Raw genomic sequence first — 14,294 nt, 5'->3', positions numbered from 1 at the left:
ATAGTATTGATTGCAATAGAGCGTTTGTTCATTAACAGAGCCTCCCTGTCTCTTCAGCTCTTTATTAAACAGAAAACACATTTTCAGGTCGGCATACCAATGTTATCCGATCAGGAGAGAGAACTCACACAGGATACAGATTAAACAAGGGAAATTGGAAGTGACGACACAAAGAAATGAGCAGACAAAATTGAAACTGCACACTATAAAACTGATAACGGGGTACTCTCTTCTGAGCGGCTGGAATTGGCAACCCACCTTGTTTATTAAAGAGCTGGAGAGACGGGGAGACCCCTGCTACCGAACAAACACTCCCCGTAGCAATGATTACTATTCACAATATTGTGCTTTAACCTTTTAACAAAAAAATACCCTGTTTGTTTTTTTTATCAAAATACCACTTAGGCCAGTAAGTCAGTGGTTTTCAACCCTTTTCATATCAAGGTCCATTATTTATTCGGCATTTGAGCCACGGACCACCATTTAATGAGATTCAGCCTCACCCAAGACTTAGAATTTTTTTTTTTTGGGATACGATGTTGTCCACAATTCCATGCTGTATTGATGTTCGTATAGGAGAGATAACAGGAAAACATTGATCAAAATAACAATTATTTAATAACGTAATGCCAGATGTTTAACAATAATTTAACTCTTGAGAGTGTAAGGGTCCATTTGGTCTCATTTTACACTCTCAAGAGTTAACAAATATATAAGGGTCCATTTGGTTTCCAACTCTCCATCATTTACCTGGGGACCACCTGGAACCCCCTCAAGGACCACTGGTGGTCCCCGGACCACTGGTTGAGAGCCACTGCTTTACGTGAACACTGGACCCAGCTGCGTTCTTTGCCTGTGGGTGTCGAGATTTCTCTTTTTCTTTCAACTCTCGCTGTCTCTCTCTTGTTGTTGAGAACCCTTGGATGTAAACCAAGGACAGATCAGGCATGTAGTAGTCATGGCATCCATACTGCATAGCAGTGGTTCTCAAACGTATTCATGTCAAGCCCCCCCCCCCCCCCCCCCCTCCCTCTGCCAGGGACTTCATACAAGATTTGTGTAGTTGTTTAAAAATCAGTATTTTGGGGGAAAATAGCTGATCTAAGCACGTCGCATTGTGACACGTTGTGATCTTGTGGATGATGGATAGGCTATTTTCAAATAGTCAATGTACAGTACTAGGCCCGAACGTCTAGCGTGACGCGTCGTTCACTTTGCAGTGCCACCTTACAGGCACCTCACAGTGTGAGAGAGAGTTTTGTGCTCTCCTAAATCCACGGCAGGCTTTGAAAGTACCCACTTCAGAAAGAGGTGACGTGCATCACCTCTCCAATGACCAAAACCCACTATGGAAGCCGTCGAACTGGTGCGATCTGACGGCATCCTAGAATTTATAGGTAGGATGTGATGTCATGCGTGATGTCATGCTGTCGTGAGATTACGTCACACTGGCGTTGTGTCCATATTCGGGACGACCGTCTCATCGTGATGTCAGATTACGTCACACTGGCGTGATGTCAGATTACGTCACACTGGCCACATACAACGTACGTACATACAGACAACCGACATGGCGCAGGATTCAAATTGTATATACAGTATATATATATATATGGGGTTAAAGTGGTTAAACTGATTATGATGCTATATTAACTCATTTAGCTGGGGACCCCATGAAACACCCCCCAAAGGACCCCTGGGGGTGCCCGGGGGATGCCCGCAACCGTGCCAAGTTTGAGATCCACTGATCTACTGTATATAGGACTTGTGTATAGTTCAGAGTGAGTGGTAGAAAGTAGCTAAGTACATTTACTAGGTCATGAATCATGAACTAATTTATTGTTCATCAAAGTAATGGTGTTGTGATTGTAGACATGATGGCCCTTATGTGTGTGTTTGGTGTGAACTTCATCATCACATTGGAGACATTTAATAGCTAGAGAGAACTGGAGAGAAAACAAGAGAGTGTCTGACTGCGCGTGTCAGTTCTGCCTAATGTGTGTGTGTGTGCGATCGTGTGTATGAGCACGTGCGTGCACGTGTGTGTGTGTGTGTGTGTGTGTGTGTGCACACGTGTGTGTGCGTGTGCGTGTGCGTGTGCATGTGCGCGTGTGCGTGTGTGTGTCCACCACTGTTAACACAACTTTGACCCCTTGCCTGTTTGATTGCAGAAGAGACGCGTCAGCGCGCGTGCTTTGTGCACGCTGTGTGTGCGTGTGCATGTGATATGTGGCACCTCATTAGTAGGGGTTGTTTTGATCCACTGTGCTAACATGGAGTTCATGCATCCAGGTGCACTGTTCTCCCACACACAATCATTACTTTGACCAATCCTCTCTGTCTCTGGGGAGAGAGAGAGAGAGAGAGAGAGAGAGAGAGAGAGAGAGAGAGAGAGAGAGAGAGAGAGAGAGAGAGAGAGAGAGAGAGAGAGAGAGAGAGAGAGAGAGAGAATTTTCTTAACCCTTTAAGACCGGGAACTTATCTGTGTTATATAGCAGATATGAGCTTGTAGATCTGCTATTTTTGAAAAATCGTGCAGATCTTTGAATGTGTATTTTTTTAAGCGAACATTTGTAACTCAAATCTTTGCTTCTGCGGGGTCCCTGGAACTAAATATTTTGAGATGGGGGTCCGCGGCCAAATACATATCCTTTTGGGTGGTCCTTGACATGAACACGTTTGAGAACCACTGAAAAAAACAAAAACTATTAGGATTTAGAAGACATTTGTAGAATCCCCAGAAGCAAAGATTTGAGTTAAAAATGTTCGCTTTAAAAATATAAGTATTCAAATATTTGCACACATTTTCAAGATTTTTCAAAAATAGCAGATCTACAAGCTCGTAGCGCGGCACTCGGTGGCGCGCTAACCCATTAGCGCATCCATTAGCGGGTCCATTTGTACACTCTCCGAGTTATGGGGGTCGTGGAACCACTGTGCTACACGAAATGGAACAGAGCCTTCATTAGTATCATTGGTAACACCTGTGAAGGAAGTGAAAATATGGCTGCTGTGCATAGAGCCTATTGGTGACACCATATCTGAGCACAGCTGACCTGGAACTCCATATTTGGCGCATGGTGACCTCACCGGGATGACAAGAGCGAGCATCGCCGGATAGTATAAAAGAAACACATTTACTGTGAGACCGGTTTGATCAATATATGCGATATCCCAGTTTTAAGATTTAATCTATCCCAGATTTAAGAGCACCGCCTGAGTGCTTCAGAGGTATTTAATTATGATGAAGCCACCCTGGGCAATCCTTGCCCTCATGTTGTACGTACATTTGTCGAGCCAGTGCCGAGGGAATAGCAACCATCACTGCCGATCCACCTGAAGTGATCAACCAGACCTCTGCATCATCACTCCCAAGGACTCCCTGTCCTTGGACATCTGCGGGTCCTATTGGCTGTACAATGGCAAATTAATTGTTCATACTCATTCCCATGGGAACACCCCGAACACGACTCTTCGCTTGAACATCTCCGCCACTTCGGGCGGAAAGTATGAATGTGCGTTCCATGTGCGTCGGCACCCTGACCAGACGAAGACAATCGACAATCAAAACAAAGCCCCATGTTCAGGCCTCCAGTGACACCGAGCGTGGCGCCGAGAACGGCACGGCCGTGATGGTCTGCATTGGCCATGGATATCCACCAATCACCCACTGGGCCTGGTTCGAAGTGGAGGCAGATGGCACCCAATTGGCTATCATCACCAGTAAACAGCACCAGTGCTACCTCAGGCAAATTGGAGATCATTGAGCCACTGGCCTGTGGCTTTTCCTTGTCATTGCGGCTGCCGTGTCAGTAGTCATCGCCATCGTCGTCATCATCCTGGTCACAGTTATGTTCGTATGTCAGAAGAGAAGAAAGCTAGCAAGCGTCTACGATGAGCCACAAACTCAGAAGCTTCTCAATGTTAATGTTTAACACATTCCCTGCCATTGAACACTGGCAGGGAATGACCGCCATTGACGCAGATCTACGTCAATCAACCCTTGCATTGTGTTAGAAAACTGCATCCACTTGTGGTGTTAACGGGTCAAATTTCACCCGTGATTTAAATCAGCCCAAAATACTCAAAAAATACATAATTTTAATTAAAGACGGGGTGCTGTGATTTTCAGTGATTCCCCCCACCCTAAAACATATCATCAGGTATTATGGTTATAGAAAAACATCTAGCTCTGATTTTCTTTGTGTGTGTGAAAACAAGCCATATTCAACTGCCGATGACAGCAGAATGGACGATCGCGGTAAAAATATTATTTGTTTCGGTGGATAGACGAGACCCTCCCCCTCCCCCCAGACAGCTTTTGTTTACATCCGTGTCCACATCGTGGCGTCCGTGGCTCTCCGTGGATCGTCAAAATAAGGTAAAAACGCTGGCAGTGGCGGATGAATGAATTAATACCTGGCTGGCAGTGAATGTGTTAAGTAAGGGGACATTTTATTTCCCCCCCTTCAGTTCTGCCTAATTGGGTGCAATATTAGAGGCCACCCATTGGAGTGCAGTCATTTATCTTTGCTGCGTCCGTGTGGCATTTTGAGGAATGGTACTTTCACGCTCTTTAGCTCCCCTTATCAATGTTCCTTAACCCCTCCAACACCCCATGCCTTTTATCCTGCTGTTATTCTTTCAAGTGTAATGTGATTACTTTAACCCCCCCTCATGACTTTTCTGCTGTTATTCCATCCATCCATCCAAGTCGGCTATGTGTACATTTATAGCCTACATATCATTGCTGTCGGGCAGAAACATCTCACTCAAATTCTTGACTTAAGTAAAAGTACCAATACTGCAATATAAAAATACTCTGTTACAAGTAAAAGTCCAAAATCCTATATTTACTTGAGTAAAAGTACAGAAGTATTGGCATCAAAATGTACTTAAAATACCAAAAGTAAAAGTACTAAAATATTTGAAAATAGCATATCTACAAGCTCACAACGTGTCGCGACGCAACGCGTTGTGAGCTTTTAGATCTGCTATTTTTAAATAGCCTAAAATAGGGCTACAGTGGTTAATGTATGTTTCATAATGTAATCATTTATATCTGATAAGTAACTAGTAAAGTTTTCAAATAATTGTAGCGGAGTAAAAGTACAATATTTGCCTCTGAGATGTAGTGGAGTAGAAGTAAACGTATTGGAAATTGGAAATACTCAAGTAAAGTACAAATACCTAAACCTTTTACTTAAGCACAGTACTTAAGTAAATGTACTTAGTTACTTTCCACCACTGGAAACATCTTATCTCCATCTTTTAACTCTTGGTGTTTTATCCGTAAATTAGCGACCTCCTCGATCATACTACAGCGTCACACAAAAGTATCAGAAATGGCAGATCTACAAGCTGGAAACGCGACGCGCTTTGAGCTTGTCGATCTGCTGTTTTGGATATTTTTGAATATGAATCCTGAAAAGTAACAGTTTTGGACATATATGAGGTTTCCACCCGACAGAGACAATGTATATAGTAGTGATGGGATTAGCGGGCATGAGGGCTGATCAATCCCAAATCTCCCGAAACTAATTTTCACAGCTGGTAGTTTAAATGTCTCAGAGTTGATAAGAGCACACAGTTTATGATCCCTTTAATGACTTGTTAAGACATAACAAAGGAAATAAGGAGCGTCTAATGGCGCTTTCAATCGATCCGCTGGACTTTCAATGAACTGCTGGACTTTCAGTGACCTGTCTGGCCGACGGTCTGAGTTCTGCTTAGCGTGCAGGAAATCCTCTCAGTCTGCTGCAGACAACATTTAACCACTTGAACCCCGGCATCCCTCTTTTGGGGGGAAAACATCCAAAAATTGGAGATCTACAACCGCACACTGCTATTTTTGCCAAAGAGATTTGATGTAGAGGGGAACGGGTTTGATTTATTCCGTTCCTGCTAATGAGTTTCACACTTCTCCCACGGCCTAGATTGTTAAAGGACCACTTCACCCATTTTCAACCTATCCTCCTATAATTTGACAAACCTCTGTTATGGTGTCATGGTGTCATGGTTGGTGGTTGGTGAGGCCAAAATAGCTCTGCCCGGTTCTCCTCAGCGGCTGGAGCAATTGATCCGAAATTGCACACAGCCATTGGCCATTACCATGTGCACGTAACAGCAAAGCAGTTTTTCGATATCACCAAATCTCAGCTGTTTATTAGCTTTTTGTGTAAAACATTGTCGCCTTGGTTACGGGGCTGCCTCCCAGGTTGCCAGATCATGTGCGCATATCCCCCCACGATGCGTCGACCGGGTATGGACTAGTCTCTTTATATAATTGGTCTAATAATATTGTATGGTGATAAATACCATATTATGGTATCATTTCTGTCTACTCTGTCTGTGTCTCAGAGGACAGTTCAGAATCCTTCCTACCAGTGACATCCTTGGCAGGCAGGTTTGGACAATTCAAGCAAGATGCATGGCTTCTATTATAGAACGCTATAACTTTCCGGGAATAGAAAGGCTTTCTTTTCTATTAGCTTGGAATCCCCGTCGATATCACTCGTTTAGGCAGGTTTCTGAACTGTCCATTTCCCACCAATGAGATGTAGAGTGAGTAGATGGAAATTGTGCCATCTTTCGTTTACTGCACTTTTTTTAATTTAGATTTCTACCGTTTACATGATGTTTTTGCATAGTATATTTGTCTGTCATTAAATGTTTCGATGAATTGAGTACAAAGGACCAAGAAACAAGCCATAGGCATAGTGCTTTCTTGGGTTTAAAATCCTCTTAACAGACCTTGTATTGAACTGTTCTTCCCTGTGCTTGTCTTTGCAAAATGTTAATAAAGTATTCAATCAATCAATCAATCTCATGAGCATTAATGAGGACCAATTATATGGACATAAGGTTGCAAAGGAGCGAAGTGGTCCTTTTATAATCTGCCATTCTGCTGTTACAGCACAAACCTTCCAGCTACCTCTGTGTTCCTGCACCATGCCTTCTGGAGTCTGATATGAATTCGATTTATTTAATGTTTTGTAAAATGTCGTTTCCCCTGGAAATCGCTCTGCTTTTTTCGCCTTTTTTTCCCCATTGCTGTTGATCAGCAGTTTTTACTTTTGCACAAAGCTGAAATAGTGTGACAGCTGGTGATAAAAAATAAATAAAAAATGATCCAACGTAAATGTATGTCTGCCTCCCACTGCCATCTGTCTGTCTGTCTCTCTGTCTGTCTGTCTTTTATAGCATATTCTATACAGTGGTGGAAAAAGTACTCAAACGTTTTAAGTAAAAGTATCAATACTGCAATGTAGAAGTACTCTGTTACAAGTAAAAGTCCTGAATAAAAAAAACATACTTGAGTAAAAGTACAAAAGTAATGGTATCAAAATGTGCTTAAAGTACCAAACGTAAAAGTACTAAAACGTTTGAAAATAGCATAAGCTTGTAGATATGACAGTAAAGCTTGTAGAAGCTTGTAGATGCGACAGTAAAGTTGACTCTGATTATGTGTGTATGTGTGTGTGTGTGTGTGTGTGTGTGTGCGCGCACACGCACGCACACATGTACGTGTGTACGTGCGTGTGTGCTTGTGTGTGTGTGTGTGTGTGTGTGTGTGTGTGTGTGTGTGTTTGTCTGTCTCCTGTAGTGAACAAACACAAGCCGTGGATAGAGAGCTCCTACCATGGAGTGATTACAGAGAACACAGACACAGTGCTGCTGGACCCTCCTCTGATGGCTCTGGACAAGGACGTTCCTGTCCCCTATGCAGGTAGGACCAGTTGTGTAAAGTAACTATAAGTACATTTACTCAAGTACTGTACTTAAGTGTTGAGGTATTTTTACTTTAGTGGAGTATTGCCAATTTTCAATACTTTTACTTCTACTCCACTGCATCTCTGAGGAAAATATTGTACTTTTACTCTACTGCAATTATTTGAAAACTTTAGTTACTAGTTACTTTGCAGATGTAAATGATTATATTATAAAACACACATTAACCACTTCAGCCCTATTTTATACATATAGGCTATTTGAAAATAGCCGATCTACAAGCTCATGGCGTTGCATCGCGACTCGTTGTGAGCTTGTAGATCAGCTATTTTCAGACATTTTAGTACTTTTACTTTTGGTACTTTAAAGGTAGGGTAAGTGATATATATATATATATATTTTCTTTTTCTTTTTTTGTTAAAATGGTTTAAGAACTATATTCTGATAGTAATCATTGCTACAGAGCGTTTGTTCGGTCACAGGGGTCTCTCCAGCTCTTTAGTAAACAGAATATAGTACATTTTCAGGTAGGTGACACATTTCAAGCCAATCAGGAGAGAGCACTGAAAATGCATTTTCTGTTTAATAAAGAGCTGAAGAGACACAGGAGACTCCTTATATGGACAGGACACTCTATAGTAACGAGCCCTATCAGAACATAGACCCATGTTGCAATTATTTGAATAATTGCAAATCACTTACCCTACCTTTAAGTATATTTTGATGCCAATACTTTAGTACTTTTAATCAAGTAACATTTTGAACACAGGCCTTTTACTTTGTGTGTGTGTGTGTGTGTGTGTGTGTGTGTGTGTGTGTGTGTGTGTGTGTGTGTGTGTGTGTGTGTGTGTGCGTGCGTGCGTGCGTCCGTGCGTGCGTGCGTGCGTGCGAGCGAGCGAGCGAGCGAGAGAGAGAGAGAGAGAGAGAGAGAGAGAGAGAGAGAGAGAGAGAGAGAGAGAGAGAGAAATGTGTCAACAGCTTTTCAGCAGGTGGCTCTTAGCAGCTCATTATGAGGGGATGTCTGCAATTAATGTGGATTCATTCATGACATTCATGAACAACTGATGCTCAAAGCTATGTTCTCCCTCTATTGTCGATGTGACACGTTGTGAGCTTGTACATTTGCCATTTTTGTTGTTTTTGATGATGTTTGACAAAGAAGTTTTGTAGTTTTGTTTTGTTTTGTACACACACAAATGACACAATACAGTTTCAGTTAGTTATACTTTTTTGTAAAACATCCGTTTTATTCTACTTAAACGGTTCCTATGTAAGAATTATTTTAATCAATAAAATGTAATTTTGTCCAATCTGTATGGTAGAGTATGTTACAGTAACACAATATAACTTATACATTTGGGGTGGTTGTGTTTGGACTTCTCTTCTATTGAGACATTTGACATTTTGATCGTGTCAAAGGTCACGTCTCACCTGGACACAGGAACTGACACAAATTTTGACCTGATGGTCAAATTCAATTTATCCCCTGAGCAAGCAGGCAGGCTCTATTAAAGGTAGGGTAAGTGATATTTTTGGGTTAAAACAAAAAGTATTTTGTTAAAAGGTTAAAGCACTATATTCTGATAGTAATCATTGCTATAGAGTGTTTGTTCAGTAACAGGAGTCTCCATGTCTCTCCAGCTCTTTGATAAACAGAAAATACATTTTCTGGTACAGTAGGTGTCAAAATCTCAGCCAATCAGGAGAAAGTACCCATTTTTAAGCTTCATTTTTATAGTGTTCCAGTTCCAATTTTGCCTGCTCATTTCTTAGTGTCATCACTTCCAATTTCACTTGTTTAATCTATATCCTGATTGAGTTCTTTGTCGTTTTGAGTCGTGAGGCACTCACTATGGGAAACAGCGCCATCTGGCGATGCAACAGAGCTACACAATACGCTCCTGGGGCCCATTTCATTGGGCTAGAGGGTATGTCACGTAACCGGCTGTCCCTTCCCCTTTCCGGAAGGACATAAAAGGGCTGGTCGTGACGTAGTACTTCCTCTTCAGTTCCTCTGTTCGCAGATGTTACAAGGCTACACGCTTGTTAAAAACTGAATTCTACATTTATTCGACAATTACTACACTTCAGGACCCAAAGTGAGAAACCAGCTTTAGCCCTAAAAGCGGAGACTAGGATAAGTCACCCACAGGTTTTCTCGCTCGACTAAACTCCAGGAAACTAACTTTATTCTACCTCGTGGTGAGCCGGTGTTAGCCCTTAGCTGCCTCTGAGCCTAGTCGCTAGCTGTTACTAGCTTCGGCTACCTCCGCAGCGCTAACCCCCTTTCCCGCTGAGCTAACTCCCCGAACAGAGCTGTTAGCCTAGCTTTTTGTGAGCCGACGTTAGCTTAAAGCTGTTCTTAGCCTAGCCGCTAACTTACTAGCTTAGCTGTTTAGCTACTTCCACAGCGCTAACCCCCTATCCGTTGAGCTAACTCCCCGAATAGAGCTGTTAGCCTAGCTTTTTGTCGCTCTTTTCCACGATACTCGAACTGTGTTGCTTGTCTCGTCCGGCTCCCGGTGAGGCTGCTTCGTCACAGATACGGCCTGTGCCGGTAGTTTTAATGGACACCAGCGGCTCTCGCTCTGTCCCCCCGAAACTAGCGGAGACTAGGATAAGTCACCCACGGGTTTTCTCGCTCGACTAAACTCCAGGAAACTAACTTTATTCTACCTCGTGGTGAGCCGGTGTTAGCCCTTAGCTTCCTCTGAGCCTAGCCGCTAGCTGTTACTAGCTTCGGCTACCTCCACAGCGCTAACCCCCTTTCCCGCTGAGCTAACTCCCCGAACAGAGCTGTTAGCCTAGCTTTTTGTGAGCCGACGTTAGCTTAAAGCTGTTCTTAGCCTAGCCGCTAACTTACTAGCTTAGCTGTTTGGCTACTTCCACAGCGCTAACCCCCTATCCGTTGAGCTAACTCCCCGAATAGAGCTGTTAGCCTAGCTTTTTGTCGCTCTTTTCCACGATACTCGAACTGTGTTGCTTGTCTCGTCCAGCTCCCGGTGAGGCTGCTTCGTCACATATACGGCCTGTGCCGGTAGTTTTAGTGGACACCAGCGGCTCTCGCTCTGTCCCCCCGAAACCCTCCCGCGATACTCGAACTGTGTTGCTTGTCTCGCCCGGCTCTCGGTGAGGCTGCTTCGTCACAGATACGGCCTGGCTTTAACCAGCTTAACTGTTTCGGCTACAGCCGCAGCTGCTTCTTTCACCACGCGATGGCTCGCTACGGTCAGGCCAGGGCCTGTACGGGGAACGCCGAAGGTGCTAGCGGTGCTCGCCCAGCACCACCGCGACACTCCCGCCTCCCTACCCCAACTCCAGCTGCCACGAGCGGTGGCCCGCGGTAAGCTAGCCCGACCCCCTTCGTGAGCGGAGTACGCGACGTTGACCGCCCTGTTCCTCCCAGTGTCTACAGAGCAGAAGCAGGGTAGTTTTTTGCACATTCTGTGAGGTCAGTACAAAATATAATGCCTGTTTTTTGTGCCAATAAAATTTGTTACAAAGAACCAAACCTTTGCATTATTCAAACCATGTCGACATGAGTCCACAATGCTAGGAAAATGGTCGGTGCTCGTCCTCCTACACTGTCGGATACAACATGTTATGCATATCAACGTCAGTATATTGTGGTACTTAATGCTTATCACTGTGCCAATATGTCTGTCACACTTGTCACATATTGCATTTCCAAATACGGCTGGGATACGATATAATGCCTTAATGTCAATATATTGTTTTTATTGCCTGTTTTTGTGCTATTATGGTTGTTCTTTCACCACACCCTGCATGGTTCAGACACTATCTGAAATAAACCCATAGTGATTGGACGGAACCGGTTTCTCGGCCTTCCAAACACTGACGGGATACGAAGTATAATGCGTTTATCCATTATTTTTATATAATGTTCGCCATTATGCCAATGTGTTTGCTACACTGAATTGACTAACTCTGAACTAAGCCCTTAATGATTGGACGGAACCGGTTTCTCGGCCTTCCAAACACTGACGGGATACGAAGTATAATGCGTTTCTCCATTATTTTTATATAATGTTCGCCATTATGCCAATGTGTTTGCTACACTGAATTGAATAACTCCAGTGCAGATGGGAAAACCAGTCTCCAGCCTCCACAGCCAAACAGAGGAGCATGTCGCACTTACTGTAAGATCTGTGAAGAAATACCCTGTGATAGTGGTTTTACATGCGTTGAAAAGTACAAAACCTTGTCTTTTTCCAACTCCGCCTGTGTGCCAGGGAGAACGAGGACCGTTCTCGATGGTCTGCCTTTGGGCCCACAGTATCCGAAAAACCCCTCGTCGGTTTTTCAGATACGTGTGGGACAAGCAATCTGACCCCCCCCATGAGCCCACAGTATTTGGTAAAGCCGGTTCTCGTTTTTCCAAATACGTGTGGGACAGAAACACTGCATGTACTGACTCCATTGAAGGTAACAATAGAACCAGTTGTAAAATCAATTGTAAGAACGGTACCACCCCTGTCCGCCAGAGGGCGCCTTTGCACCTTGGCACAGGCGTCACGCCCGTTTTTACAACCGATTCCACCATCTTGGAGAGGGCGCCAAAACGCTTCTGCATCACAGGGCCCTCTCAAGATGGCCGAACGGAAGGTAAACAAGTTACATACTTCCGTGTCCAACCGGAGACGGACGTCGAGCGTCCCCCACCGGATGTTGACGTCGGGGAGGTACCGCGTACTGTCTCAAGTGACCTCCCCGAATCCAACTGTTTCCTTTTCCGACCGGAGACGGACAAGGGGCTTCTCCGACCGGATACCAATGTTGGGGAGGCACCGCGTGCGGGGTCACGTGACTTTCCCGAATCCTTCTGTCAATCAGGTAACACCCGTACTGCCTCTATCGAGCGTCACACGTTTGGCAACGCCAGAGCGTGCGGGCGCGTCACTGGTCTCCATGACAACGGGCAGACAGCCGGTGGAGCGAGCAGTTTCTTTAACTCGCCTCAACCCACTAGCTCGCTGTCTAGCGAAATGGAAAGCTTGCGACCCGTCTCATTGGGTGCTGCGCACCATACAGAAGGGTTACAAGTTACAGTTTTGCATGAAACCCCCGATGTCAGACAAAGTGATTTTCTCCAGCGCGACGGGCGCAGCGGCAGTTACGTTACGAGAGGAGGTTCTCTCTCTCCTAAACAATGGCGCAATAGGAGAGTTCTCCCCAGATCGGAAACGCCTGGGTTTTTACTCAAAGTTTTTCCTGGTTCAGAAAAAGGGGGGTGGTGTACGTCCCATACTGGACCTGAGAGGTCTCAATAAATTTCTAACGAAATTCAATTTTCGCATGCTGACGAACGCAACGTTACTACGCACGGTGCGTCAGGGCGACGGATGGACCAGCATAGACTTAAAGGATGCGTGTTTCCACGTTCCCGTCTACCCGGTGCACAGGAAATTTCTGCTGTTGTTTTCACCTAGCGGCTACCTAGCCTCGCTTACCACAACACTGTGTTGCTTAATGCAGCAGGTACGTCAGTGTTACACTGGTTTTCTGTACTGGTCAGGCTCAGTACAGCAGTAACACACTGTGGTTGTACCGGTCGGCTCCCCTGGACAACAACGTGATTTTCCACGTACCTTTACATGCCTCCTATGTCAGACACAGGATGTTCCTCTCATGCGGAGAGGTAATGCAGCCATGTCTCTGAGAGAGAGGGACTCTCTCTACTGAGCAAGGGCATCTTCAGAAAACCGTCTACGAATTGGAACCTAGAGGTTACTTAGGTAACCCCGTTTTTTTTCCCAGTTTTTGGTACAACTGGTTTTCGTGTGTTTTCTGGCCAAAGAAGGAGGGGGGAGGCTATGTGACCCTTTCTGGATGAAGGGGTCTCATCAAGTCTCTTACGAAATTCAGGTTTCGTATGCTGATGACCGTGGCGCTCCTGCGCACGTTCGGTCAGGGGGACAGGTGGACCAACGTAGCCCTGAGGCGCGATTACTGTCGGTTTTTCACTGTCGGTTTCTAGAAGGAGCGTTTTGGTTCCGTCCCAGCAGTCCTCCCTTATAGGGTTCTCACTGGACTCGACCACGCTCGCAGCACGTCTGTCCCAGGAGTGGTTAGACGGCTTCCTGTCCTGTGTGAGGCCTTTCCACGTAGGAAAGACAGTCACTTACAGGCTGTGCGTGCAGGTGGCGGGTCTCATGACTTCAGCCATACACCTGACCTGCCTAAGTAGGCTATTTTGGGACCTTTCAGAGGTGGATGCGGGCTCTCAGGATCCCACCTACCGTGGACCCTCGACAAGGTCTGGTGTCTCCACTTGCGTGGATTCACTTAGGCTGTGCTCATGCGCACCCTTTCTGTCAGAAGGCGTCAGGGGAGGCGCTGTGATCTCACGGACGGCTGTCACGACGGACGCCAGCCTGATTTGGACCAGGTTCGATCGACCACAGGTCGATTTGTTTGCCTCAACAGAGAACGCGAAGTGCTCTCGCTTTTTCTCGGTGAAGGCAGCGGACTTTTCGTTGGGACTGGACGCGTTGGCTCACAGCTGGCCGAGGGAACTGCTTTATGCATTCCTGCCGCTGGAG

The 14,294-nt window shown here is 45.1% G+C and overlaps 1 protein-coding gene across 1 annotated transcript in view; it reads left to right on the top strand.

The window, feature by feature from the left end:
- The window catches only part of LOC311044919 (calsyntenin-2-like), a gene marked incomplete at its 3' end in the record, with an annotated part of 83,268 nt that overhangs the window by 16,555 nt on the left and 52,419 nt on the right, over nt 1-14,294 (top strand). Inside the window, exon 2 of the mRNA XM_084056729.1 lies at nt 7,607-7,729. Coding sequence (XP_083912855.1) covers nt 7,607-7,729 — 123 coding nt within the window. The remainder of the gene's footprint in view (nt 1-7,606; nt 7,730-14,294) is intronic.

Source organism: Gymnoscopelus microlampas (assembly GCF_963454915.1).
Source record: "Gymnoscopelus microlampas genome assembly, chromosome: 5".
In the NCBI taxonomy this organism is placed as follows: Eukaryota; Metazoa; Chordata; class Actinopteri; order Myctophiformes; family Myctophidae; genus Gymnoscopelus; species Gymnoscopelus microlampas.
The sequence above is the reverse complement of the archived record's forward strand: the minus strand, read 5'-3'. Positions and strand labels throughout refer to the sequence as shown.